The following is a 27787-nucleotide window of genomic DNA, read 5'->3' on the forward strand; positions in this document are numbered from 1 at the left end:
TATATAGGCCTGAGCCTATTTTATGTTTTGTTGAGATGTCTGATGGGGCTGAGGAGCACAGTCGTCAGAGGTTTCTCAAGAGCAGCTGTATTGAGATCTGGGGCTCGGTAATTGTTCCGGCGACTGTTCTTGTGTATCGTAGGATGTTTAGTGGGATCCCTGGCCTTATCCACTAGATGGCGGTAGTACCTGCCACCTCTCTTTCCCCACCCCCAGTTGTGACAACCCAAACCTGTCTGTGGACCTTGCCAACATCTCCCTGTAGGGGCACAGTAGCCGGGTCTAAGCTATGGAAAAGGACCAAGGTAGTGGTCTGTTAGAGTCCAGCTGTTGATCTCAACATGGGTGTCACTGTCTGAACCAACATCAGCTTGTGTACTAGCCACATAGGGCTTTCCCTTGTATGACTGTTGTGGTGGTGCTCATTTATACCAAGAAGCTAGGGTTTTATGAAGTAATACTTTTGTGTACAAACTCCTTCATATAGTTATATGTTCTACCTCAAGCTAAATTATTAGCTCCTTGTGGGCAGGAATCCAAAAGGATGCATTATGAGAGTAACCAACTAGAGATCATAGAAGATCATCATCCAGATGCTCTGCTATTATTGTATTATTGAATGGTGATATACATATAGATAAATGATATTACGTATGATATGTGTGTAGATACATATGATATATATAGATACCTCATGTACACACATACATATATGCAAATGTTTTTGCCTTATACTAAGTTTTAATTAATTGTATTGTGTTTGTGGCTTCCTTTCTTAAAGATATGTGGTGTTTGTGTCTTTTCTTAACCTAGAGGTTTGCTATTTACAAAAATGAAAAAAAGTAATTGAGCTAAGCAGTTTTACTGCTTGTAGTAGTGTTAGAAGGATATCAGCTTTTAGAGTTTATGTGTTTTTAAACTGAGCAGCAAAATGCTGACAACAGTGCTATTCTCATGCAGGTACAATGCATCTTGATGTTCAGTTTTTGTACTAAAATGTGACATTTGATATTCTCAGTTTTTTATGATTATTCCGGTTTGTTGCACCATGCAGGTCCCTCACAACCCTCGGTCTGGTTATCTCAGCCCTAGCAGATCAGAGTGCTGGCAAAAACAAGAATAAATTTGTTCCATATCGTGACTCAGTTCTCACTTGGCTGCTCAAAGTAAGCTCCCACCCCCACCCTTTCTGGCATACTCTTGGTGGTTGGTAGAAAGGAAGAGAAGAGTAGACTGTTAATCCCTCCTATCATTTCTTTTACCAGTGTTCAAATTTAAAATCATTACTCTCTCACATGATAATCATGGATTTAATAGATTAAGCACCTGATTCATCAGAACCTGGAAGGAATGGGATTTGAGGCACACAAAACCACACAGTTGCCTTTGAGATTTTGAGGTGTAGAAGAAGAACCTCATGCTAATCCTATAGCAGATTGAGTCAAAGGGAAGGATTGCCACTGTCTTATAGACTCCGCTGGACTACTCTGTCTTTCTCACAGACTCCTTTTGTTTGACTGACATTTTGGACCTTGTTTTTCTGATTAACATCAAGACTACTCATGATCACTTTAATTTACTTTTAGCTTTCTAATGTTGTTTAAAGATACAGAATAGAGCACACAGTCATTCATTTATTAATTGATTCAGTATGTATGAGAGAAATGGAAATGAGAAAGAACAAAAGCTATGAAGTGCTTATGAGGAGAATGTAAAGAAATGTGGGACCCTCCTTGCCCTCTAATTGCTCAGGGTCTGGTAAGGGAGATAAGATGTGTACACAAAATATTATAACAAGAGTCAGTGATTCCATGAGAGAGATAGTAAGGACACGCAATAGGAGTTTGGTGAAGAGAGAGGCTATTTCCAGGTCTCTTCCAGTCCTCAAGGTCCCTTTAGTCTATCGAGGTGGTGTGGTGGATTGGATATAGGATTAGGAACTAGAGGATAGAAAATCCAGTGACAGTTTAACTCTGTATAGAGTTGCCAACCTGGAACAAAATATTTTACTTAATACTCCTTTTCCTTTTCTATTTTTTTTAAATGAAGAAGTAATTTAATGAGCCCTGTGTAGTTTTATGATGAGTTATTCTCTCATCGATCAAGAATTTATTGAATGCCTGTTACTGTGGTTAAGGGGTTGAGAATATAAAGATGAGTTAAGCACAGGTTTGCTTAGTAGAAGACAGAACTTTTTTTTTTTGGCTATTTTTAAGTTTTATTTTAATTCCAGTATAGTTAACATACAGTGTTATATTAATTTCAGGTGTACAATATTCAGCACTTCCATACAACACCTGGTGCTCATCACAAGTGTACTCCTTAATCCCCATCACCTATTTCACCCATCCCCCCACCCACCTCCCCTGTGGTAACCATCAGTTTGTTCTCTATAGTTAAGAGTTGGCTTCTTGGGCACCTAGGTGGCTCAGTTGTTAAGTGTCTGCCTTTGGCTCAGGTCATGAACCCAGGGTCCTGGGATCGAGCCCCGCATCAGGCTCCCTGCTCCGCGGGAAGCCTGCTTCTCCCTCTCCCACTCCCCCTGCTTGTGTTCCCTCTCTCGCTGCGTCTCTCTCTGTCAAAAAATAAATGAAATCTTAAAAAAAAAAAAAAGAATTGGCTTCTTGATTTGTCTCCCTCTCTCCCTTTTTTTCTTTGTCTTCTTTGCTTCTTTGTTTTGTTTCTTAAATTCCACATATGAATGAGATCATTTGGTGTTTGTCTTTTTCTGACTAACTTTGCTTAGCATTATACTCTTTAGCTCCATCCACATCTTTGCAAATGGCAAGATTTCATTCCTTTTTATGACTGAATAATATTCCATTGTGTATATATACCACATCTTCTTTATCCATTCATCTGTTGATGGACACTTGGGCTGCTTTTGTAATTTGGCTATTATAAATAATGCTGTTATAAACGTATGAGTGCATATATCCCTTTAAATTGGTGTTTTTGTATTTCGGGGTAAATACCAGCAGTGGGATTACTGGATTGTAGGGTAGTTCTATTTTTAACTTTTTGAGGAACCTCTGTACTGTTTTCCAGAGTGTACCAGTTTTCATTCCCACCAAAAATGCAAGAAGGTTCCTTTTTCTTCACATCCTCACCAACACTTGTTTCTTGTGGTTTTGATTTTAGCCATTCTAACAGGTGTGAGCTGATATCTCATTGTAGTTTTGATTTGTATTTCCCTGATGATGAGTGATGTTGAGCATCTTTTCATGTGTCTGTTGGCCATCTGTTTGTCTTTGGAGAATGTCTGTTCATGTTCGTCTGCCCTTTTTTTAATTGGATTATTTCATTTTTTTGGTGTGGATTTGTATAAGTTCTTTAAATATTTTGGATACTAACCCTTTATTAGATAAGTCATTTGCAAACATCTTCTTCCATTCAGTAGGTTGCCTTTCAGCTTTGTTGATGTTTCCTTCACTGTGCAGAAGCTTTTTATTTTGATGTAGTCCTGATAGTTTATTTCTGCTTTTATTTCCCTTGCCTCAGGAGACATATCTAGAAAGATACTGCTACGGCTGATGTCACAGACATTTCTGCTTGTGCTCTCTTCCAGGATTTTTTGTGGTTTCAGGTCTCACATTTAGGTCTTTAATCCATTTTGAGTTTATTTTTGTGGATGGTGTAAGAAAGTGGTCCAGTTTCATTCTTTTGCATGTAGCTGTCCAATTTTCCCAACACCATTTGTTGAAGAGACTTTCTTTTTCCCATTGCATATTCTTTCCTGCTTTGTCAAAGATTAATTGACCATATAATTGTGGGTTTATTTCTGGGTTTTCTATTCTGTTCCATTGATCTATGTGTCTGTTTTTGTGCCAGTACATTCTGTTTTGATCACTACAGCTTTGTAATATAACTTGAAATCCAGAACTGTGATACCTCCAGCTTTTGTTTTTCAGAATTGCTTTGGCTGTTTGGGGTCTTTTGTGGTTCCATACAAATTTTTGGATTGTTTGTTCTAGCTCTGTGAAAAATGCCTGTAGTATTTTGATAGGGATTGCATTAAATGTGTAGATTGCTTTGGGTAGCATAGATATTTTAACAATATTTGTTCTTCTAAGGTGACACAACTTTGACTTAGTCCGTGACATGTTTGTAAAGGAAGTTGGGTTTTCTCCTAGTTTCTACTCTGTCAAAGGGTTATTGGTATTCAACTTTACTTTCTAAAACTCCGCACACCATTTAAGCATGCTTTATTAAGTGAAACTGGCCACAGTAGAAAATCAGGTAGAGTACTTCCTTTGGCCAAAATGCAAAAAAAATTAGAAATTTAAAACAAAAGGATAAATAAGCAAAGTTTGATGATTAAAAACCACTTGTAGATAACTCTTGAATTTAAGGGGCATTACAAAACATTTCACTACCAAGGAAATAATTGTGCTGGTCTTCACGTGTCAGTAATTAACCTTGAAATCTCATTTGTTTAATTTCCAGAAGGAATTTCGATAAGATATTAATTTCTTCCTCAGACTTTCCACAGAAGTATTTCTTGATCATTCATGATTATTCCCGGGATGTGCCTGATTTAAAAGACATAATATTCACTGTTGTGTTGTTTCATCGTTATTACCTCAGTCCATTTAAACAAACACTAGGAAGTATCTTTTATGAAGTTAATTCACAGACTTAAAATGGCCCAGGTAATTATTGAGTATCCATTCCATAGGCTGGAGGCCAGGAGAATCAAGTACCATGCAAAGCGCTTCATGTACATGATCTCATTTACTTCTCTGAAGGCAAATGGTAGTGTCCCCATTTTACAGATGTGACAGTGGTCGCAGAAACAAGATTGGAATCAGGGTTGACCTCGCTGCCCATCTTCTCTTGCCTAGGCTATGTATTGTACATCTTGCCAAAGGTCACTTTTCATTAGAAGGAGAAGCACTTCACTTTTACCAAATGTTAAGAGAAACTTGTGAAAATACTTGAACTGAGGAACAAAACTGAACATTTTAAAAAGCCAGTTTATCTTCTGTTTAGTAAAAATTAGGTTGTAATTGTAACCTCTGTGTATTAATTCTTAGGCTAAAAAAAATGAAGTTTTCTTGATTTTTGTCATACTTTTTACTTAAAAAACATATGACCTTCCACAAGCGGGGCATTTTTATAAACTTATTCTGATGTTTAAACATTTTTCCCAAAGACCTCTCGGAATCGGTTGATACACAAATCATTCTCCTTAGAAGTGGCTTTTATGTTCCTTTCGCTCTCTCCTTCTTTAATTCTAAATTAGTCTAACTCTCCCCGATCCTTGTTCGATTTCATATGATTCTAGCATCATCCAACATAACTATCATTGAACTCATAAAATTGTTCATAAGGTTTGCAGTTTCTTTTAAAAGTGTTTTTGCATTGTATTTGCATTATAATTGTGTTATGCTCTTGATATTTACAGCATCTGGGAGTCAGAGAAAATGACTGCCCTTGGTGATTTGTTGGGGGATAGATGTGAGTGCTCTTCTCGCTCTTCTCTAGCGCTTCTCTCGGTGGGTGGAGTGGTTACTCATTTGGTAAGTGGTCAGTGGAGAACTGTTTCTTATTAAGAGGTTTTTTGCTTCTCTGTGTAATCTTCTAAATGTGAACCTCTTAACATCAAATAATTTCTGGTAATAAATGCTCAAATAATGAGTATCTTTTGACTTAATCCACCTTTTTCCATTATTACTGCCACTTACCTAATGGAAGCAACTTTCATCTCTTGCCTGGACGATTGAAACATTTCCTTCGAGCTTTCCATTCCACCCTTTATAGTAAGTTGTAATATCTTAAAAATTAATACTCTTCTTAAATTTCAGTCTCTTCAGTAACTCTCTTACAGGCCATTATGATAAAGTCCAAATTCTTTAATGACTTGTGATTTACTAGGCCTTCAGTATTCTGACCCCTCCCTATTTCTTACTGTTCATCCTGCTCTTGCTGTGATCAGTTGTAGCTAAGTGATGAGTACTCTTACTTCTAGGACTTTACTCTTACTCTGCTTGGAACGTTCTTCCTCCTCTCTTCAGGCTCTCCTCCTACATCCCTCCGCACTAGCCTTTATCTGGATGATGCTTATTCATCTTTAGGTCTCAGATATCACTTTCTCTGAAAGTCGTCCCTAACCTTTCAAGACTGGGCTTTCTGCTCATTCTGTTTTCTATGACCATGCTGTGTTTATCCCTACTCTAGTTCTTACCATATAGTGTTTGCTTACCAGTGTCACCCTCTCGATGGTAAACTCTGTGAAGAGCTGAGTGAGTGAGTACTTTCAGCTCTGCTCTGAATAGCGTTATGACCTTTGGTTAAGTCTGTCCGTCTTCCTGGGTCTCAATTTCCCATCTGTAAAATGAAGTAATTTCATTAGATTACTTCAAAGAGTTCTTTCAGCTTTAAAAAGATCCTGCCTTCCAAAATTCAGTTTCTTTCCTATGTCCATTTAATTTTCAGTTGCTACATTTGAAACAAAGCTCATCTGATTTGCCTAATTAAACAATTAAAGAGTAACAAGAAGCTTTATACTTTCTCCTTGAATGAGTGCCAGTTCTTTTGTTGCTATTTCCTTCTTGCTAATGGCACGGGGCCATTTTTGAATATAAGCATGTTGTTATTCGTGCACAAGGGCTTTTAAAATATCAAGTATTGGGGCGCCTGGGTGGCTCAGTTGGTTAAGCGGCTGCCTTTGGCTCAGGTCATGATCCTGGGGTCCTGGGATCGAGCCCCGCATCGGGCTCCCTGCTCCGCAGGAAGCCTGCTTCTCCCTCTCCCTGCCTCTCTGCTTGCCTCTCTGCCTACTTGTTCTCTCTCTCTCTATCTCTCTGTCAAATAAATAAATAAAATCTTTAAAAAAAAAAAAAAAAATATATCAAGTATTTGTCGTTTGCCAGGTTTCCTTTTCTCAGCACAAGTTGAAGCACAATATCTATGCCTTTTCACGTTGGTCATTATTGTCACAAACCCCTTTTTACCCAATAGCATTTGCTGTTCATGTGGGCTAACAGAATGCAGTAGTTCTTGAAGGGCAGCACTCCCCATGGTGCTGCTAGTGACTGAACTGTAATCTGAGATGTCATTCCTGTGATCTTTATATATAACATTGGAATGTCATTAATGTGCGTCTTGACATTCTTGTGTAAGTTGCCAAAGCTGGGCACCAATGGTGTGAGATCAGTATCTAGAGGCGAAGAGGAAAGCAAGCAATCATACAGACTTGGCAGAAGTCACTTCTGCCTTCTAGAGCCCAGATTACTTATGTTTCCTTCCTTTTCATGTGTTAGAGTGTATTTCCTTCAGAGGTAGAATTAAGATGTGTTTTCTGTGGAAAACCGAATTTTCAGTAGTGGATTGTCACATTGTCAATCACACACACACACGTTGTCTGGGATTGTATTGAACTGTTAGCATGACCTAGGGAATTATTTTGTCTCTGGTGGTAGGACAGAATAACTTGGAAAGCTGTCTGGCCACCTTACTTGTTCCTCAGGTCTGAGCTCTCTCTATATTGCCAAGTGTGACTTTGTTACTGTGTAATTGTGGGTAGCTGTGAGGGAGTAAAAGTCATATTGGACTTGAAGGTGGAACACCACTGGATTAGAATATTGTTCAGTTTACTAGTTCCGGATCTTTAGGCAGAGTATTTGACCTTCTTTGTTAAACAAACCTCTGGGTTTTTTTTTTAATCAGTAAAATAATCCAATTCACAAAAGGCTGAGAGGACTAAGTCAAGTCTGCCCAAAGATGGTATAAATCACAGATTGCGCAGACAAATTTTAGATATGTTGATATTGGAAAAACTTTATATCTTCAAAAGTAAGAATTTTATATCTGTCCAAAGCTGCCCAAAGTAGAGTTGGCTTTCTTATGACCTGTGATCCCCCATATTGGCCTGTTTTAGTCTTCTCTCTATCTTGAGAATCTATAATTCAGTGATATTCTATTGCTGAAAGAATTGAGTCTCGGGGCGCCTGGGTGGCTCAGATGGTTGAGCGTCTGCCTTCGGCTCGGGTCATGATCCCGGGGTCCTGGGATCGAGCCCCACATCAGGCTCCTGGCTCGGCGGGGAGCCTGCTTCTCCCTCTCCCTCTGCCTCTCTCCCTGCTCATGCTTTCTCTCTCTCTATCTCTCTCAAATGAATAAATAATCTTTAAAAAAAAAAAAAAAAAGAATTGAGTCCCTTTTTTTGGGTAATTCTTTTCATCTTGAGATGGTATGTTAGTGTATTATTAGTTATCTATTGCTATGTAACAGGTTACCCCTAAAACTTAACAGCTAGAAATAGCAATCATTTATTATCTCATAGTTTCCATGGGTCAGGATTCTGGGTGTGGTCTAACCAAGTGGTCTGGCTGGGGTCTCTCACGTGACTGCAATAAAGTGTTATCCGGGGTGGTCAGTGCAAGGTTTGACTGGGGTTCGATCTGCTCAACTAAGTGGTTGTTAGAAGGCTTCAGAAGACCTGTTTCCAAATTCACTCTTGAGGTCTCTTCATAGGGCCACCTCACCTCATGACAGTGGTTTCCCAAGAGTGAGAGAAAACACATATAACAGAAGCCATGGTCTTTTCATAATCTCATCTCAGAAGTGACATGCCATCTGCTCTATTCTATTCCTTCTGCTCTATTCTGTTCCTTAGACGTAAATCAAATGTCCTGCTTACACTCAAGGGAAGGGGCTGGGTACTGAGGTATGAATACCAGGATGTAGGGATCATTGGGGGCTGTCTGAGAGGCTACCTGCCGCAGGTGGATTACATTCAGCCTTTGGATGGTGAAGTGGAGTCGGGGTGGACTTGATTTCTAGTTTTGTAATAATGAGTTATATCCAGTTATTTTTTTTTATTGCTTTTTAAAAATTTTATTATGTTATGTTAATCACCATACATTACATCATTAGTTTTTGATGTAGTGTTCCATGATTCATTGTTTGCGTATAACACCCAGTGCTCCATTCAGTACATGCCCTCTTTAATACTCATCACCAGGCTAACCCATCCCCAACCCCCCTCCTCTCTAGAACCCTCAGTTTGTTTCTCAGAGTCCATAGTCTCTCATGGTTCGTCTCCCCCTCCAATTTCCCCCCCTTCATTTTTCCCTTCCTACTATCTTCTTCTTTTTTTTTAACATATAATGTATTATTTGTTTCAGAGGTACAGGTCTGTGATTCAACAGTCTTACACAATTCACAGCTCTCACCATAGCACATACCCTCCCCAATGTCTATCACCCAGCCACCCCATCCCTCCCACCCCCACCACTCCAGCAACTCTCAGTTTGTTTCCTGAGATTAAGAATTCCTCATATCAGTGAGATCATATGATACATGTCTTTCTGTGATTGACTTATTTCGCTCAGCATAATACCCTCCAGTTCCATCCACGTCGTTGCAAATGGCAAGAGTTCATTCTTTTTGATGGCTGCATAATATTCCATTGTATATATATACCACATCTTCTTTATCCATTCATCTGTCGATGGACATCTTGGCTCTTTCCATAATTTGGCTATTGTGGACATTGCTGCTATAAACATTGGGATGCATGTACCCCTTCGGATCCCTACATCTGTATCTTTGGGGTAAATAACCCAGTAGTGCAATTGCTGGGTCATAGGGTAGCTCTATTTTCAACTTTTTTTTTTTTAATTTATTTAATTGACAGAGAGAGAGACAGAGAGAGAGGTAACACAAGCAGGGGTAGTGGGAGAGGGAGAAGCAGGCTTCCCGCCGAGCAGGGAGCCCGATGCGGGGCTCGATCCCAGGACCCTGGGATCATGACCTGAGCCAAAGGCAGTCGCTTAACCAACTGAGCCACCCAGGTGCCCCTATTTTCAACTTTTTTTTTTTTTTTCCTATTTTCAACTTTTTGAGGAACCTCCATACTGTTTTCCAGAGTGGCTGCACCAGCTTGCATTCCCACCAACAGTGTAGGAGGGTTCCCCTTTCTCCGCATCCCCACCAACATCAGTCGTTTCCTGACTTGTTAATTTTAGCCATTCTGACTGGTGTGAGGTGGTATCTCATTGAGGTTTTGTTTTGGATTTCTCTGATGCCGAGCAATATTGAGCACTTTTTCGTGTGTCTGTTGGCCATTTGGATGTCTTCTTTGGAAAAATGTCTGTTCATGTCTTCTGTCCATTTCTTGTTTGGATCTTTTGTTCTTTGGGTGTTGAGTTTGATAAGTTCTTTATAGATTTTGGATACTAGCCCTTTATCTGATATGTCATTTGCAAAATCTTCTCCCATTCTGTTGGTTGTCTTTTGGTTTTGTTGACTGTTTCCTTTGCTTTGCAAAAGCTTTTTATCTTGATGAAGTCCCAATAGTTCATTTTTGCCCTTGCTTCCCTTGCCTTTGGCGATGTTTCTAGGAAGAGGTTGCTGCAGGGGCGCCTGGGTGGCTCACTCGCTGGGCGTCTGCCTTTGGCTCAGGTCATGGTCCCAGGATCCTGGGATCAAGCCCCACATCGGGCTACCTGCTCAGTGGGAAGCCTGCTTCTCCCTCTCCCACTCCCCCTGCTTGTGTTCCTTCTCTTGCTTTGTCTCTCTCTGTCAAATAAATAAATAAAATTCTTAAAAAAAAAAAAAGAAGTTGCTGCAGCTGAGGTTGAAGAAGTTGCTGCCTGTGTTCTCCTGTAGTTATTTTTTAATGTTCTCAAGTGGAAGTAGTTTTTTGAATTTGTTGGAGCCCATTCTAAAGCCCATTTCACCAGACCGATCAGTTTTAGCGTAATGAAGATGAGTGTCTTTTCTTTAGCACCCTTGTCTGAACTGTAGAAGTTGTTGTGTAGAAGATAAGCCTGTTTTCATAGTTTTTGGAGTGCTATCAGAGGGAATAAAATCAGGCACCTTCAACATATCTTTTGTTTTATAAAACTATAATTATACCTTATGTTTGAAAAAATTCGCAAGGTGCCTGATAGCTTGTAACAGCAACACTTTCTGAGCCATTATTTAGGCTTCACAGAGATTCCAGGGACATAGCATTATGGAGTAGATTGTTGGTAATCACTTTTTGATCAGATAACAAATAATATCATGATTGTTCAGTTTCTCTAAGGAAGATTTTTAGGCATTTAAGAAATCATTGTTTTTTGAGTAGCCTGCTTAGAACCAATTGTTATTAAACTGAAATAAATGTAGGCTTCCTTGTATTTCCCTGTCTTTTCTTAAAAACCAAATCTCCTTTCTGCAGAAAAGTAGCTTGGCAGAGAAGAAAGAACATGGGACCTGAAGTCAGTATATCTGTATTTTAGTCCTAGCTTTGTCCTTAAATATGTGTTTGACCTTGGAACGTTCTCTCACCCTATCTGACTTCAACTTCCTCATATGATGTTTTCTTCCAGCTTAAAAATCCTACTCAATTTCTTTCTTCATCTAGGACAGTCTTGGGGGTAACAGCAAGACAGCCATGGTGGCCACCGTCAGTCCAGCAGCCGATAACTATGATGAAACCCTTTCAACTCTGCGGTATGCAGATCGTGCCAAGAACATCGTGAACCATGCTGTGGTGAATGAGGATCCTAATGCACGAATTATCCGGGATCTCCGGGAGGAAGTAGAAAAGCTCCGAGAGCAGCTAACCAAAGCGGAGGTATAAGGCACAGCCAAGCCACACTTTATGGGTCTAGGAAAAGCTAGAATTTGAATTTTCTTCCCCTTAGCTATAAGTGATAAGTACTCCACCTAGAATTTTTGAGTTTCCTATAGGAAGAGAAATTTGAGATGAGTGATAAATAAAGACAGATAGATGGTCATAGTTGCAATTTAGAGTTTTTACAGATGTGAAAGGATTGAACAGGAGGAGAGAATAAAGGGAATTGAGAAAATGTTTCTTTCCACAGTATAGGTATAACTAAGAATAAAGGAGAGAGGGAGAGAGATGCTTGCAACAAAATGTATGCAATTTTAGTGCAGAAAATGGTGGAGAGTGGACATAGACTGATGGGGAGAGGATTCAAGCAGATTTTGTTTTATCATTTGTTCACTGGTTGAAGGCAGAATGGAAATCTTTTTTAATATATTTTTTAAATTTATTTATTTTGACAGAGAGAGAGAGACAGCGAGAGAGGGAACACAAGCAGGGGGAGTGGGAGAGGGAGAAGCAGGCTTCCCGCCAAGCAGGGAGCCCGATGTGGGGCTCGATCCCAGGACCCTGGGATCATGACCTGAGCTGAAGGCAGACGCTTAACGACTGAGCCACCCAGGCGCCCCGCAGAATGGAAATCTTAAGGAGTTCTTCCACATCTTAATCTAGTTTTTCCATGTTGTGGCTTAATTATGTTTGTAGAAAAAAATATTTTATAGCATCTATTTAGGGGTGCCTGGGTGGCGCAGTTGGTTAAGCGTCTGACTCTTGGTTTCGGCTGAGGGTCGTGGGATCGAGCTCCATGTTGGGCTCTGCATTCAGTGGGGAGTCTGCTTAACATTCTCTCTCCCTCTCCCTCTGCCCCTCCCGCTCATGCTCTCTCTCTCTCTCTCAAATAAATAAATCTTTAAAAAAAAAACACCCAACTATTTCGAGGTGCTCTGTTTCCACTACCCTTTGTACATTCTGTAATGTATGGTGTTTATGTTCCATTACTGAATTTGAAACCTATACAGTTCTAACCTACAACCAAATGCTCATCCTCTTTTCAAAGGTGAAATAAAATACCAGATTCAGGATTTCTAGTTTAATTAGCATTCTGTTCCCATGATTTCCCAGGACTGTGGGACTCTTTCCTGGGGTTGGGACCATAGCCCTTTTCTTTCTTATAATCTGTTTTCTGGTAGTAAGTTGGTAAAATACATGGTCAAACAATTATCTTGGTTATATTTTTGCCCGTTGAAATTTATCCTTTTTTTACAGGGATAATTTTACAGTTCAAGATTCTTTGAAATTTTGTTCCCGTCTTCCTGGTATTAGTAACACCATTCACTTTACAGCATGTACACATTTTGTCAGTATATACTTGAATCAATACCTGAAGTCATCAGTAGAGACTAGAATGACTCCTGTGTATTAGTCTAGATATATGACCTATTGGGATTTAAAAATAAGCCCTTGAGAGCTTGAACTTTCTGTCCCTCTAAATGTAATTAGATCTTGGGGCCCTTGGGTGGCTCAGTCATTAAGCATCTGCCTTCGGCTCGGGTCATGATCCCAGGGTCCTGGGATCGAGCCCTGTATCAGGTTCCCTGCTCGGCGGGAAGCCTGCTTCTCCCTCTCCCACTCCTCCTGCTTGTGTTCCCTCTCTCGCTGTCTCTTCTCTCTGTCAAATAAATAAATAAATAAATCTTAAAAAAAAAAATGTAATTAGATCTTCACAGTGACAGTAGGTTGGAAGAGAACAGTTAAGTCTTCCTTTCAAGCCCTCTTTCGGTAACTGAATGACCTTTGTGGGATGCCTACAGTCTGGATGCTGTGTGTCAGTGGCATTCATCGTTCTGGTTTAGGTAGATCAGAGACCTCAGTGAATTGTAGAGCTGAGAGGAGGCAGATTGTTACTTTTATCCTTCTGGATTTAGTTAGTGCTTTTTTCAGGGCATGGTACAGACATTTCATGAAATAAACATTTTCTTGTAGGCAATGAAATCTCCAGAACTGAAAGATCGGCTAGAAGAATCAGAGAAGCTAATCCAGGAAATGACTGTGACCTGGGAGGAGAAACTAAGGAAAACCGAGGAGATTGCACAGGTTTGTGCTTCCTGATTAAAGCAAGAGAAAGCTCGTGGCAGTTTGTGCAATGCAACTCATGGCCTTTCTGGTTCCTTTTTTGATTTTTAGCTTTGAAGATGGCAAATCTAGCACCAGTAATAAGAACCTAGATCCAAGAGTCTCTATTTTACAAAGTTAATTTGAAGGATAAGACATAATTACAATTAATAGTTCATTATGTAGGAAATGTTTTTAGGGTCATAAGCATTTTTTAAATGAAGTAACTACTTTGTAGCCTCTGACTATGAACCTCCAATTCTATTAAGTGCTTTGCTTACCCAAACTATGAACTTACCCAAACTACGAAATTATTAGTGGTCGATACTCAGCTATAATAGTATTAGTATATACTCAGTAAAAGTAATATGAAATACCTAAATCTGAGCTGACTATCTCTTAGGTTTAGAATACTTAATACAGATAGAGTTGTGAAATTTTAGGGAGGGAACATTAGCACTTAGAAAGAATCCTTAATGTCCAGTTGTCTACTTAATAAAAGAATTACTCCGTGGCATTCCTTTTAGGTGGTTATTCAGCCTCCGTTTTAGAAATATATGTGGTAATGTGGAGGCCAATACCCTGTCGAACAGTCTTTTCATGATTGGACAGCTGTGATGACTCTAATAGTAGCTATTTAATCGAAATCTTTTATTCTTTCATTTCTGCTCATGGTCCTTAGTTTGTTCTTCCAAAGCTAAGAGAATGGGTGTCCCACATATATACAGTAATTGAGAGTAATAATAATAGCAAATATTTATTGCATACATCCTGTTGGGCCCTGTGCTAAGTGCTTTTAAATACAGTATTTTATTTAATCCCCCCAAGAGCCCTATAAGACAGGGACAGTCATTACCCAGATATTTAAGGTAACCTCTGCCTTCTTCCCCTCCTTTTCTAAAGTTGAAAATCTCTGGTGTTTTCAACTGTTCCTCATATTAGTAAATACATAGAACTTGCTACTTTTGTCACCCAGCAGGTTCCATCTTTAAATGTGCTGTCCAGAATCAATTTATACACCAGATGTTGTAGGATGGTACAACTATTATGTAGCATAAAGTGGCTATGATATTAGTGCAGACTAATTTTTAAATATTTTTTATTATAATCATTTTCAAAATAGATAAAAACAAGAGAGAAGAGTATAATGAACCCACATGTGGCATCACCCAGTTTCACTGAAGATCAACATATGACCAATCTTGTTTTATCTGTATCCCTACACTGGGTTATTTTAATGCAACTCCTTCAAATTACAGGGAAGAGAACATTCCAGTGTATGAACTTTATTTCTCATTACATATTTCACTTTTTGTTTTTCATAAATTATAAGTCATTCTAATAATTATTCAGTTTAGAACTAATTTGTCTGAGCCTTTTTGAGCTACTCCAAAAGTAAACATTGACTTTGAAGTGCTATTGTATTTGAGTTGCTTAGCTGATACAAGGCAGTGTAGGTCTAAGTGAAATTGCAGTGCTAATGCTGGTGAATCTAACTGTTCTCTTCCTCTGTCAGGTATCCCTTTTGAGGACTGTGCCTGATTTTATCCAGCACCTCATTTAACACCTTATCTTTGCAAGCCCCCAGGCTTCCATGCTGCTGAGCTTGCTTCTCCTCTCTCAGGGAAAAAGACGTAGTCTGTTGGTCATTGACCTTTTTTCAAAAGAGACTAGCATTTCCCAAAATGTATTTCTGGCAATATAGCCACCAATTGTTAATAAGTCTTCTGGGAAGAAAAATGGTCCACGGTCAGATAACTTTGGGATGGTCTCCCTAAAAATAGCAAAATCCTTAAGCTGTAATTTAATTGTACTGCAAACTTACGTTGTGGCCCTAGTTAAATGACTTAGCTTGTCTTGTCTTTCTTCAGAATCAAAGGCTTTTGGTGGCTGTGACTCATTACCACTTGCTATTTATATATAGGCAAAGACACCCTGCTCTGCCCCAATTCATATTCCTTAATCCTAGAGCATTGGTTACAGGAGTCATGTGTATTCCCCTATATGCATACTTTTGTATATCGTGTGGATTCAGAGGCAGGTAGGCACAAAAAAGGAAGGTTCATATGCTTATGAAAATAGTACTTGAATGCATATGCAAGTTTTATTTTGACACATTCACAAGACTGACGTTTTGAGTGCTCACTCTGTGTTGTGCACTGTGCTAGGTGCTAGGAATTCACAGTGGGTATATAGGATCCGTGCCCTCATAGAGAAACGGTCAAGTAAACAAGTATGAGTTACCAAGTATGAGAACAAGTATGCTTCAGATAGAAGAAACAGGTGTAAAATCTCTTAAGCTCAGGAGCTCATTCTTGACACTTTCAGGGACCTGGAAGAGTTCCATATAACTATAGCATAGGCTTTGAGAGTAGGAATGATAAAACATGAAGACGGAGAGGAAACGGGCCAGATCAAAGGACCTGTGGACTTTGTTGAGGGAGTCTGGCCTTTATCCTGGCTGGGGAGTCACTGAGGCTATCAAGCAAGAGAGCACATTGAAAATTTGGCCTTTTGTAAAGATCACAGTTGGTAAAACAGCTTTGCTCATATGCACAGAATTAAATGAGAAAGACAAATTCAAGATGACAGGTATTTTCAAGAATGATAATTGAGAACTCGGTAGAATATTGGTTGCTATTGGTAATGCCTTTATTTCTCAAAATAAAAAAAATTTTTTTTTAAAGATTTTATTTATTTGACAGAGAGAGAGACAGTGAGAGTGAGAGCACAAGCAGGGAGAGGGAGAGGGAAAAGCAGATTCCCCGCTGAGCAAGGAGCCAGATGCGAGGCTCGATCCTAGGACCCTGGAATCATGACCTGAGCCGAAGGCAGATGCCTAATGACTGAGCCGCCCAGGCACCCTCAAAATAAAGTTTTAATTAACAAGATAAAATAACATTATATAGTTTGGAAAGAGAAAAAAGGCAATAATCTCTAATACCATGTCCTAAGATAACATATTTGAACTGTAAAGTTATTTAATAATTATTCCAGTGTACGACCTTTTATATCTTGCTGTGTCAATAGTTACGGAATTAATAGTTCTCTAATACATTTACAGGAGCGACAGAAACAGCTTGAGAGTCTTGGAATATCTCTTCAGTCTTCTGGGATTAAAGTTGGGGATGATAAATGCTTCCTTGTTAATCTGAATGCTGATCCTGCTCTGAATGAACTTCTGGTTTACTATTTAAAGGTGAGGTAACAGGCTTTACTACTATTTCCTGCTGCAATAGGAACAGTATTTCCTGGTATTTTTTTTTAAACTTAGAGAGCCATGCTTATTCCAAAATAATGAGAATTAGCAAATTGTTTTTATTTGAATAAGCTGAAATGTGGAAAATCTTGAGTTTCTGGGATTAGTTTCCCTTTTTATTTATTCTTAAGATTTATTTATCTATTATTTTAGAGAGATAGAGAGAGTTGGGGTGGGGAAGGGGCAGAGAGAGAGAGGGAGAGAGAGAATCTCCAGCAGACTACCCGCTGAGCACAGAGCCTGACATGGGGCTCAATCCCACGACCCTGAGATCACGACCTGAGTCGAAACCAAGAGTCGGACACTCAACCGACTGAGCCACCCAGGCACCCCTGGGATTAGTTTCCCTTTTTAGTCTTCGAGTAATGTAATTCAACCTAGGAATATAAAACATAATATTCTGATGTTATTTCCAAGAAACTAAGTAACTTTAGCTACTATTATTGACTGTGATTTATACCAGGGAGTTAAGTAGATAACTTTAAAGCTTAAAGGAAGACTTTTAAAACTAAATGATTTATTAGTAGACTAAAGCTTTCGTGGTTTATACGAAGGACACCTTTTTGTGAGTGGTTAGATTACAAGAGGAAATGTTTAAAGAAAGTTATGATGTGAGGCTACTTACTATGAGTTTTGTGTTTCCAGTAATTTAGGAAAATTTAAAAATTTGGATCATCAACTTATAAAAAAAAGAAGAGGTCACTTAGAGACTGAGAGGGTCAGAGAACGGAATAGAAAAAAACCCAAATAGTGATGTGTGTTGAAATCTGTAAATTGTGGGACATATCAGGGAGACAAGAGACAACTTTAGAATGAGCGGGAATCCTGAGCCACTACATAAATTATGAGGAGCTCATAATCGCTTTGTCATGCCCAGAGCATAAGTGAATTAGGTAATGGACTATAGTATTCTGACATGTGGTCAGTAAATATTAGGAGGAAATTTTTCCCTCCCTTACAATATAGGCACTCTATATGTAGATTTAACTAAGGTGACTAGGAAGTTAAAGATAATGAGCCGGTAAAGTTGGAAACTGCTTTAAAATTCAAGCCATGTGGCATCATTTCTAAAGAGACTAAAGAATTCATGACGCATTGGCTAGTTTCCCAGTTTTTATCAGAGATATCCTGGCATAATTGGTTTGTGTTATTTTGATAAAGCCCCTTTATTAATGAGTATCTGATACCATGTTTTATTATGCTATGAAGTAAATCGTGTTTTTGATACATGCAGCCTGTGTGTGCTCCCAGATGTTGTACTCAAGTGGGAGCAACATGAGAGTAGCAGGGAGATGACCCGCATTTTTGTCTGGATGTGTGATCTCAAGTCCATTTCCCCTCCAGTCTACAGATTCCTCCTGTATAAATGGATGCTTTGTCTGGCTACCTCACAGGGTTCCTGTGAGGATTACATGAGATTTACAAGCACTTTGTAAACAGAAGCACTATATAAATATAAAATATTCCACATTTCTTATTTGATGCTCTGTGTGGTACCTTCTGTGTATTATCCTTGTCTATTAGAAAAAAAAAGTGTACAGATCACATCCCGTACTGTGTTTCTTACTGATGGTGGCAGCATTTTGTGTTAGGGTTTCAGCTGCAGATATTCATATGCTTTAGGAGAGGTGTAGTATAGAATAGGACTCAGATATTCTGCCCTTTTTATTTCTCAGAACCCTGAATTCTTTTTCTTTCTGATGTGATGAAGTTCAAATTGGAACACACAAACACATACGCCCAATAAGAAAAAAACCTGATTCATATCTGTTCCTTAACTAAAAAATTAAACAAAGAAACTATTTAAAGACTTTTGGAGGGTAATCAAAATATTTCTGGTCATCTTGTGTGGGGGTGTCGGGATTCTGTTTCAGACTGTGTGGTCAACCCTGTTTTGGCAGAGTTTGAGGCAGTGTTGATTTCTTCACTGCCCAAGCTAACCCCATGACAAAAGTATATTCATGACCAAGCACATTCAGAAGGATGATCTCAGTCCAAGAACAGTTTTTTGCTTCAGTAAAGTGATACCATGATGTGGGAAGGAGGAATTTGGAGGCTGAGCATTTTATTTATTTATTTATTTATTTATTTATTTATTTATTTATTGTCTTCGAATTCTGAAGTCGATTTAGATGCTGGGCAGATGACTTCACATCTCTGGGTGATTTTCAGCACCCCATCTATAAATGAGGGCACTGGATTAAATGATCTCTAATGTTTTTTCTAGTTCCAAGTGGTATGAGTCTCTTCCAGAACAGAATCCTCCATTTATTTGTTTAGTCTGGGACTGGCAGAGGCAGGGTATGGTGGCCAAACCGTAGATGGAACATAACTCCCAAGATGATTTTGCATATAATTTGCATGCATGGGCAATCCTTGTGTTGCATGGTTCCAACACGCACAAATTCCAGTTACCACAATTTAGTAAATAATGTTGATGCATGCCACTGCTGTTTGTGAGATTTTACATATGCAGCCAGAGAAACTTAGTGAGGGTGAACTTCTCGATGTAAGTCATGAAAGTGTGACGAGAAGGATAAAGATGTCCCAAAGGGAGTGACACCAGAGAACACTTCCCATTGAAGGAGCTCTTGGAAAAATTTTGCAGCGTCTGGAGTACAGAGGTTAAAACGGTAGATGCTTAGAAAGGAGTATCACAGTTTGCCAAGGCACAGAAAATATGCTCACTCCATATTGTAAGTTATATATATATTGAGAAGAAGAAGGCAAGTAGTGTTTAAACTACTCTTGATAAGTTTTTCGCAAAGAAAATGTTTTAAATTTCAATGTGCCCAATATTCTAAATTACGGTATACTAAATAGTTTTACTGTTTTTTCATTTCCTTATACATTGTGACAATAAGAGAATTCTTAATGTTTTTACAGACATTTTAAAAAGTCACAGAATAATTGCAGTTTTCCCCATTGATTATTAAGATCTCCTTGCAAAGTTATTTTTACAGTTCTGTGCTCTCGTGCAAAGCAAGGACTGCCTGTGATTCTGAGATAGTCTTCCAGTGCTGGCCAAGCTTCTAGAGGGAAGAACTGCTTCCCCCACTTTAAAAACATGATGCTAGTAATACACTTTGTTTCCTGAAGAGTTTTATAAACACTTACTAGAAAAAGGGGAGGAGGATTCGTCCTCAAGCTCCAACATGCAGAGAGGACCACAGTTAATATTTAATAGTTTTATCCATATCCTCTGGATCTATTCCTATATGTGTGTCTATAGACTTAGAGTGATACATATTTTTACATTACAGAAATGGGATCATAATATGATTGATCTAAACACGCCTTTCGATTATCCACCAAATCTTTTCAGGAGGGCTGTTTTGCTCATGCAGTTCTGGATCTACTCTTTTCACAAGTCAGTTATTAATGGCCTGGGAAACAAGGCTGATTCTGAAGGATTTGGGGCGAATTCTATATATGCACCCTAAGGATTCATACCTTGATAAGTGATTAAAGCAGCAGCAGCTTTAAAACACATGTCGATCATATAGATGACAATACCTGTTGTCGTCTTGGCCAGCGTTCAGTCGCTGACTGAGGGGATCAGAATGGCAGAGGCACCAGCCAGTCAGTGTTTGTGGAGCTGCGGGTTCGGTTTCAAGGACCCCAAGATGAATAAGACACAGTTAGGGCACATTAGGAGTTCTTGGGTTGGCAGCAGTTGGACTCCTGTGGTGTAGGACTTGAATTCATAAAAGATGGACAGATACCTTCCTGCCCTTTTCACCTCCATTCCAGAACAGCTGTCTTCAGAGTCTTGGTTCTGTTAAACCAGCGTGACTTCTTTATGAAAGAATTTTGATTATTTAAATATGTGAGGAGTAACTACTTTTCTGCTTAATGCCCCTGGTACTCACTTACCTTTTCCTTCAGAAATTATCTGAGAATGCTGATAAGGCTGAGGAACCTCACAGGCTTTACTAATATGCTACTTTTCCTTCTTGCAGGCTCGGAAAAGCTTGCCCTGTGAAATATGTCACTAGTGGACAAGTTCTGTCTCTTTTCATCTTCCTTTCTCTCCTCCCTCCTTTCACCTCACCCTGTTCCTCTCTGTCTCTGTCTTTCTCTCTTTCTTTTAGGACTTAGTTGATGAAAGGGAGATTCTTAAAAGAGCCCCGTAAATAGTTGATTTATAAAGGAAGCAAGGTACAATAAATTCATAGAATAGTTAAGTAATCATCTCCAGTGAAATTAAATTTAAATGGATGAAGAAAGGTTAAAAAGCCATTTCTAGCCTTTGATTATTTCTGAGACCTTTAAATCTAGTATTTTATATTTGTTAAAGTTTTCCCGAAAACTAGTGTACTTTAAGAATCATTTTATCCAGGGGTGCCTGGGTGGCGCAGTTGGTTGGGCGCCCATCTCTTGGTTTCAGCTCAGGTCGTGATCTTGGGGGTCGTGGGATCAAGCCCCTGTGTTGGGCTCCATACTTGGCACAGAGTCCGCTTGAAACTCTCTGTCCCTCTGCCCCTCTCCCCCTGGTGCACCCGCGCTCTCTCTCTCTTTAAAATAAACAAATCTTTTAGAAAAAGAAGCATTATATCCATATATCACATAGAGACTGAAAAGCCACCCCTGATTATCTTATTTTGATTACCTTGTACTTTCATAGCACTTATTAGATAACCTCTATACCAACCTATGATAAGTTTATTTTTTTTCCTCATCAGTATTTTTATTGCAGTGCTTAGAGCACAATAGGAGGAATTTATCAAAAAGTTTATTGTCCAGCTTGTTTAAATATCAAACAGTAAGGCTTTTGGCAGATTGAGCTTTTAGAGCTCAGTGTTTGAGATTGCAGCAAATCATCCAAATCAGAATAGAGTATAATCTCAAATGAGAAATTTAAGTTGTCGCTGCGATCATAAGCACCACAAATGGGACTTTGTCTCTCTTTTATCTCTGGTGACTCAATGCCCAGCTCATGATAGGTGTTCAGTATAATATTTGTTGAAAAAATGAAGTTTTCCTCCTAGAATTTGGATTAGACCTTTGCAAGTTTATGTTAATATCTTGTCTCCAGTAATTTTTAATTCAGTCTGTGACCAGATACTTAGCATCCACCATGTATCATGTACTATTCTCTTTTTTGGAGAAGATGCAGGAGTCCTGTAAAGGTTGCTGTCTAAATAAAGGGAAAAAACCATTTGTACAACAGGTAGTAAAATGTGGTACCCACTCTGAATGTAATCAGGGTTCAGAGAAGGGAGAAGTCAGTGTGGCCTAATGGTGAAACATTGAAGTAGAAGATGAAACTAGACCTAGGTATTGAAAGACATTCTCATTTAGTTGAAGGGAAGAGGGAGCATTTCAGGCAAAGAGAACAAGAGCAAGGGCACAAAGACTGTTGAATCTCAGATCTGTACCTCTGAAACAAATAATGCAATATATGTTAAGAAAGAAAAAAAGAAGAAGAAGAATGTAGCAGGAGGGGAAGAATGAAGGGGGGGAAATCGGAGGGGGAGAAGAACCATGAGAGACAATGGACTCTGAAAAACAAACTGAGGGTTCTAGAGGGGAGGGGATTGGGAGGATGGGTTAGCCTGGTGATGGGTATTGAGGAGGGCACGTTCTGCATGGAGCACTGGGTGTTACGCACAAACAATGAATCATGGAACACTATATCTAAAACTAATGATGTAATGTATGGGGATTAACATAACAATAAAAAAATTAAAAAAAAAAAAAGAGCAAGGGCACAGATAAGGGCCTGGAATATATAGCTCAAGGCTTACCTCTACCTCCACCTCCACCAAAGTCACTGTTAGGACTCCTAGAATTTCTTACAGGAGGAGAAATGGGATTATACATGGAAGTGGCCTGAACCAAGTGCTTTGGGGATTTTTCCTTCTTTTTAGGTGGACTTGTGTCCTTTCTCTCTGTAGACTTTTTTTTTTTTTTTTTTTTAAGATTTTATTATTTTTAAGTAATCTCTACACCCAGTGTGGGGCTTGAACCCACAACCCTGAGACAGAGTCACATGCTCCTCCAACTGAGCCAGCCAGGCATCCCTCTCTTTAGATATTTCTTTCCTCCTTTTGGAACTTCTCTCCAGCATGGGGTTGGTGTTGTAAAGGCAGGGAGGGAAGAACCAAAGTGGGGAATGGAGACAGGCATGGAACAGATTCTTTAGGCCTGCTACTGAACATCATAAAGCATTACTTGCAGTTTCCACACAGTCAGGTCTTGTTCTCCAGATTAGGAAAGTATGGGGATTAGCCAGGAAGCCTCAGCTAGTAGTGAGGGGTAAAGGTTTATGTGGAATGTCCTCTGTATTATATATACTCCTTGGGGATCGAATAGGATACCATGGGACACCTCTGGATCCCCAGCTCTTTGTTTCCTTAGAAACACCACTGCAGTATAGTTGAGTGAAGAAACCCCCAGAAAAGGGGAAATGAAAATACTAGTGGGGAAGGGTCCTTTTCATGAGATTGAGGTCCCAGAAGAGATGGGAAGCGCTGAGACCCACAACATAATTAGAAGAGTTACCAGCAAAGAAGAGGAGAGAATTGTCTTCCTTTGAGTCTGAAGGGAAATGATTGTTCCTTTATTTTTTTTTATATTTATTTAATTCCTAATTGTGCCACGCCTGTGTTAAGTGCTTGGATTACAGTGGGGAGTGGGTCAAGCTGTTCTCTGCTTTTTTCCATGCTAGCTGTGGAGATAGATACTGAGCCCACCACAGTCAGTGCTAAGTAAGGAATTGAAATAGGAGAGTGATGGGGTGGTTATTTCTGATTATCAGTTCGAAATATATCTCTCTGAGAATGTGCCCATTAAAGGTGAGATAGAAATGATAAGAAATTACCAATATCAAGGTCAGCGGGAAAACGTTTCAGACCAAGGAAACCGCCAATGTGCTCAAGGGGCAGATAAAAGGCCAGTGTGGCCTTACCTTGCTCCAGGAGAAGGGGGAGTGGCAGGAGCTAGGATAGGAGAGGTAGGCGGGGCCACATCACTGAGTGTTTTTTGAAAGCCTGGATAAGAATTTGGACTTCTTTCGAAGCTCAAAGGGAAACCACTAGAGGGTTTTAAATAGGGAGATCACATGATCAGCTATTATGCTGGTGATGGATGGGGTTGGGGGATTAGGATTAGAAGTGGAGGAAATAGGAGATTCATGTATTCACCCCAGCAATAGAGCAGGGCGTGATAGTAGAGGTCGGGGAAAATAAGCCGATTCTGGATATGTTTTGGTGGGACAGTCTATAGGGATGTTCTGATTGACACTGGCCCAGGGGTAGGCTGGTAAGGGAAAGAGAGGACTCAGTAGCATCTAAGCTTTTTAGCGGACTAACTGGGTGGTGGCAGTAATGACTATTAATGGGGAAGAGAATAGATTCATTGGGTAGGGGTGGGGGAGCAAAAGTTCTGCTTTGGGCTTTTCACTTAGAAATGTCTTTAGATAGGGGCGCCTGGGTGGCTCAGTTGGTTAAGCGACTGCCTTCGGCTCGGGTCATGATCCCGGAGTCCCGGGATCGAGTCCCACATCGGGCTCCCTGCTCGGCGGGGAGTCTGCTTCTCCCTCTAACCCTACCCCCTCTTGCGCTCTCTCTCTCACTCTCTCTCTCTCTCAAATAAATAAAATAAAATCTTTAAAAAAAAAAAAAAAAAAAAAGAAATGTCTTTAGACACTCAAATGTCATGACATTTAGACACTTTGGAATGGCTTTAAGCAGGGCACCTGGGTGACTCAGTCAGTTAAGCGTCCGACTCTTGGTTTCGGCTCAGGGCATGATCTCAGGGTCCTGGGATGGAGTCCCGTGTCAGGCTCTGTGCTCAGGGCGGAGTCCGCCTGAAATTCTTTCCCGCTCCCTCCCTCTCCACTCTTACCCCAACTTGGGAGTGCGCTTGCTAGCCACTCGCTCGCTCACTCACTCACTCACTCACTGACATACATACATACATACATAGATACATACATACATACATAAATAAATCTTAAAAAAAAAAAAGAAATGTCTTTAAGCATCCAAGTAGGCAAGAAATAATGGTTAGCGAGACTAGAATAGTGGTAGTGGAGGCAGGAAAATAATGGAACTGAAGTCTATAGTTCCTCGCTGGTGATTTAATTTATATAAAGACAGTGTTGCCTTCAGGCGGGGTCTGAGGACCCAGAGGGGGTCCCGCAGGATCAGCCAAGAAGGTCCTTGCCTTCATGCAGGATAGAAATCAAATGCAAGCCAAGAGGAAGAGAGAACAGAGTTTATTGAAGACCTGGAGAGAGTGCGGATACAGACAGAACATCTGGGAGACTTGGCAAGGAAAGGAGAGTGAGTGTCCTCTTTGCTTGGGGCCTGGGGTTTTTATTGAGGATTGTGTCTTCTCAGGCATCCAGGAACAGAGAGGAGTGTTTAGGTGTCCTCCATAAGCTACTTATGCCCTGGGGCCAGAGGTCTTGATGAGTCGGTGGTCTTGGTCACTCCTTAGATGGTATCTATTGTGCTGGAAGACTCCAAGGAAATCATTAACTCCTTGACCTTTACAAGGAGAACATAAATTATTTGTTCTATAAGGTGTGTGTGTGGGGGTGTAGGCCTTTGCAAGAAGAGAAGCAGGAAAAGGAGGAAAAACAGCAATTTTTCATGGGGTCCCTTTAGTTTCCCTATTTCAGCAGTATTTAAAACCCCTGCAACTGGATAAAGTCATCGTGATCAGAGGTCCGCAACTACTTCCACCGGCCAAATCTATTTCCCTGCCTGCTTCTCTATGGCCTGGGAGCTAAGAGTGGTTTTTACATTTTTTTTAAGATTTTATTTCTTTATTTGAGAGATAGTGCATGAGAGAGAGAGAGAGAGCACGAGCAGGGAGGAGAGGGAGAAGCTGGCTCCTTGCTGAGCAGGGAGCCCCACACGGGACTGGATCCCAGGACCCTGGGATCATGACCTGAGCGGAAGGCAGACGCTTAACTGACTGAGCCACCCAGGTGCCCATGGTTTTTACATTTTTTTAAATGGTTGAAAAAAAATGAGAAGAACCACAGTATTTCAGACACGTGAAAATTATGTGCAGTTCAAATTTCAGTGTTCATAAATAAAGTTTTATTGGAAAGTAGCCACACTTGTTCATTTGTGTGTTGTCTGTTTTCACACTACTAGGCAGAGTTGAGTGGTTGCATATGGTTTGCAAAGCCTAACATATTTTGTATCTGACCACTGATCTAGGTGTATGGAAGGAGAAGGTGGCTTAGGGACACATCCAGGTGTTATCAATGTTTAATTATGTACCGGGTTGAAGTGCATAAGAGGTAGCTTGATTTTTACATCTGCTTTCTCAGTTGCCAGCCAAAAAGCAAGGCTGGTGACTGGGGCTTCAAGAATTGAGTGATTGTGGCTCTACAGTAAGAAGAACACATCCATCTTATCTTCTATGAGGATTAGGGAGACCATGGGATTCATAAAGTAATTTTAATCTTTTCAAGCTCCTTAGATTTGAATACTTTTTTTTATCTTTGTAGTTGATCATCTTGATTGAGACCAGGTAAGTGATGTACAACTTAAGTAACTGTAGTTTTCAGACCAGTAATTTTGGTGCATTATTGACACATGGCTCATGCTCTGAGAGTAGTATAAAATATTTGGGATCAAGATTGCAATGGAAAATAATGTAGTATAGACATTAATATAAAACTATAGTTTTAGTTTTAAAAGGTGTAACTCAACTCAGTACTATTTATTCCTTATAAGGAAATACACCTTATAGAATATATTTCAGAGAAAGCCAGAAATTCCCTCTACCCCATTCCATTTGCTTCAAAAGACCTTTCAGCTAAGGTAATGGATCAATGTAAGAGGGCTCAGAGGAGATGATTTCAGTTTTTATATATGTAAGAATATAATATTAATCAGTGACTTTGATTCTTTTGTAGGAACATACATTGATAGGTTCAGCAAATTCCCAAGATATCCAGCTCTGTGGAATGGGAATTCTTCCTGAACATTGTATTATAGACATCACAGCAGAAGGCCAGGTGATGCTGACTCCTCAGAAGAACACCAGGTAATATACTTTCATTAGTGTTAATGTCACAATACTTTTTAAGAGGATGAAAGTACACTAGTTGTGAATGTTATATAGCATGTTTGGGCTTTGCTTTTAAGTTCACTTAATGAAGCTATCCAGTTAGTTACCAAGTCCTTTACGTTGAACTTTTTAATATCTCTTAAACCCATATCTCCTCTCTATACTCACTACCGTGGCCTTATTTAAATAAGACCCTCATCAAATCTTGATTGGAACTATGCCAACACTCTAATCTTTTTCCTGGGTCACTTACCATACAGCCAGATGGCTTTCTACTATTTTTTTTTTCCGAAGATTTTATTTATTTATTTGACAGAGAGAGAGAGAGAGAGCACAAGCGGGGGGAGCAGCAGAGGGGGAGGGAGGGAGAAGCAGGCTCTCTGCTGAGCAGGGAGCCCAATGTGGGGCTCCATCCCATGACCCCGGGATCATGACCCGAGCCAAAGGCAGACACTTAACTGAGCCACCCAGGCACCCCAAGCTTTCTACTAATTTTGATACAAAATCCCTTATATCCCTCCTATTTGTCTCCTATTCCTCTGTGCCTGTCATTCCTTGGGCAGCTGACTCCTGTTTGACCTTCAAGGCTAAGCTCTGTCATTGTCTACTTTGGGGGAATTCCCTGTTTGGTCTACATGAAGGGCCCCTAGTATATATTCCCAGTACACCTTATGCTTCCTGTTATGTTAAGACTTCATATTGTATTCTTTTCCTAAAAAACTTTATTTTATTTTTTAAGTAGTCTTCATGCCCAGTGTGGAGGCTAAAGCGGGGCTTAAATTCACGACCCTGAGATCAAGACCTGAGCTGAG

The 27787-nt window shown here is 39.8% G+C and overlaps 1 protein-coding gene across 3 annotated transcripts in view; it reads left to right on the top strand.

Annotated features, from left to right (window-relative positions):
- The window catches only part of KIF13B (kinesin family member 13B), a 197645-nt gene that overhangs the window by 81405 nt on the left and 88453 nt on the right, over window positions 1-27787 (top strand). For all 3 annotated transcript variants that reach the window (XM_036104507.2, XM_036104508.2, XM_078069457.1), the window contains exons 10-14: window positions 1055-1166; window positions 11360-11572; window positions 13547-13657; window positions 16740-16874; window positions 26821-26951. In XM_036104507.2, coding sequence (XP_035960400.1) covers window positions 1055-1166; window positions 11360-11572; window positions 13547-13657; window positions 16740-16874; window positions 26821-26951 — 702 coding nt within the window. The remainder of the gene's footprint in view (window positions 1-1054; window positions 1167-11359; window positions 11573-13546; window positions 13658-16739; window positions 16875-26820; window positions 26952-27787) is intronic.

Source organism: Halichoerus grypus, chromosome 3 (genome assembly GCF_964656455.1).
Source record: "Halichoerus grypus chromosome 3, mHalGry1.hap1.1, whole genome shotgun sequence".
Taxonomy (NCBI): domain Eukaryota; kingdom Metazoa; phylum Chordata; class Mammalia; order Carnivora; family Phocidae; genus Halichoerus; species Halichoerus grypus.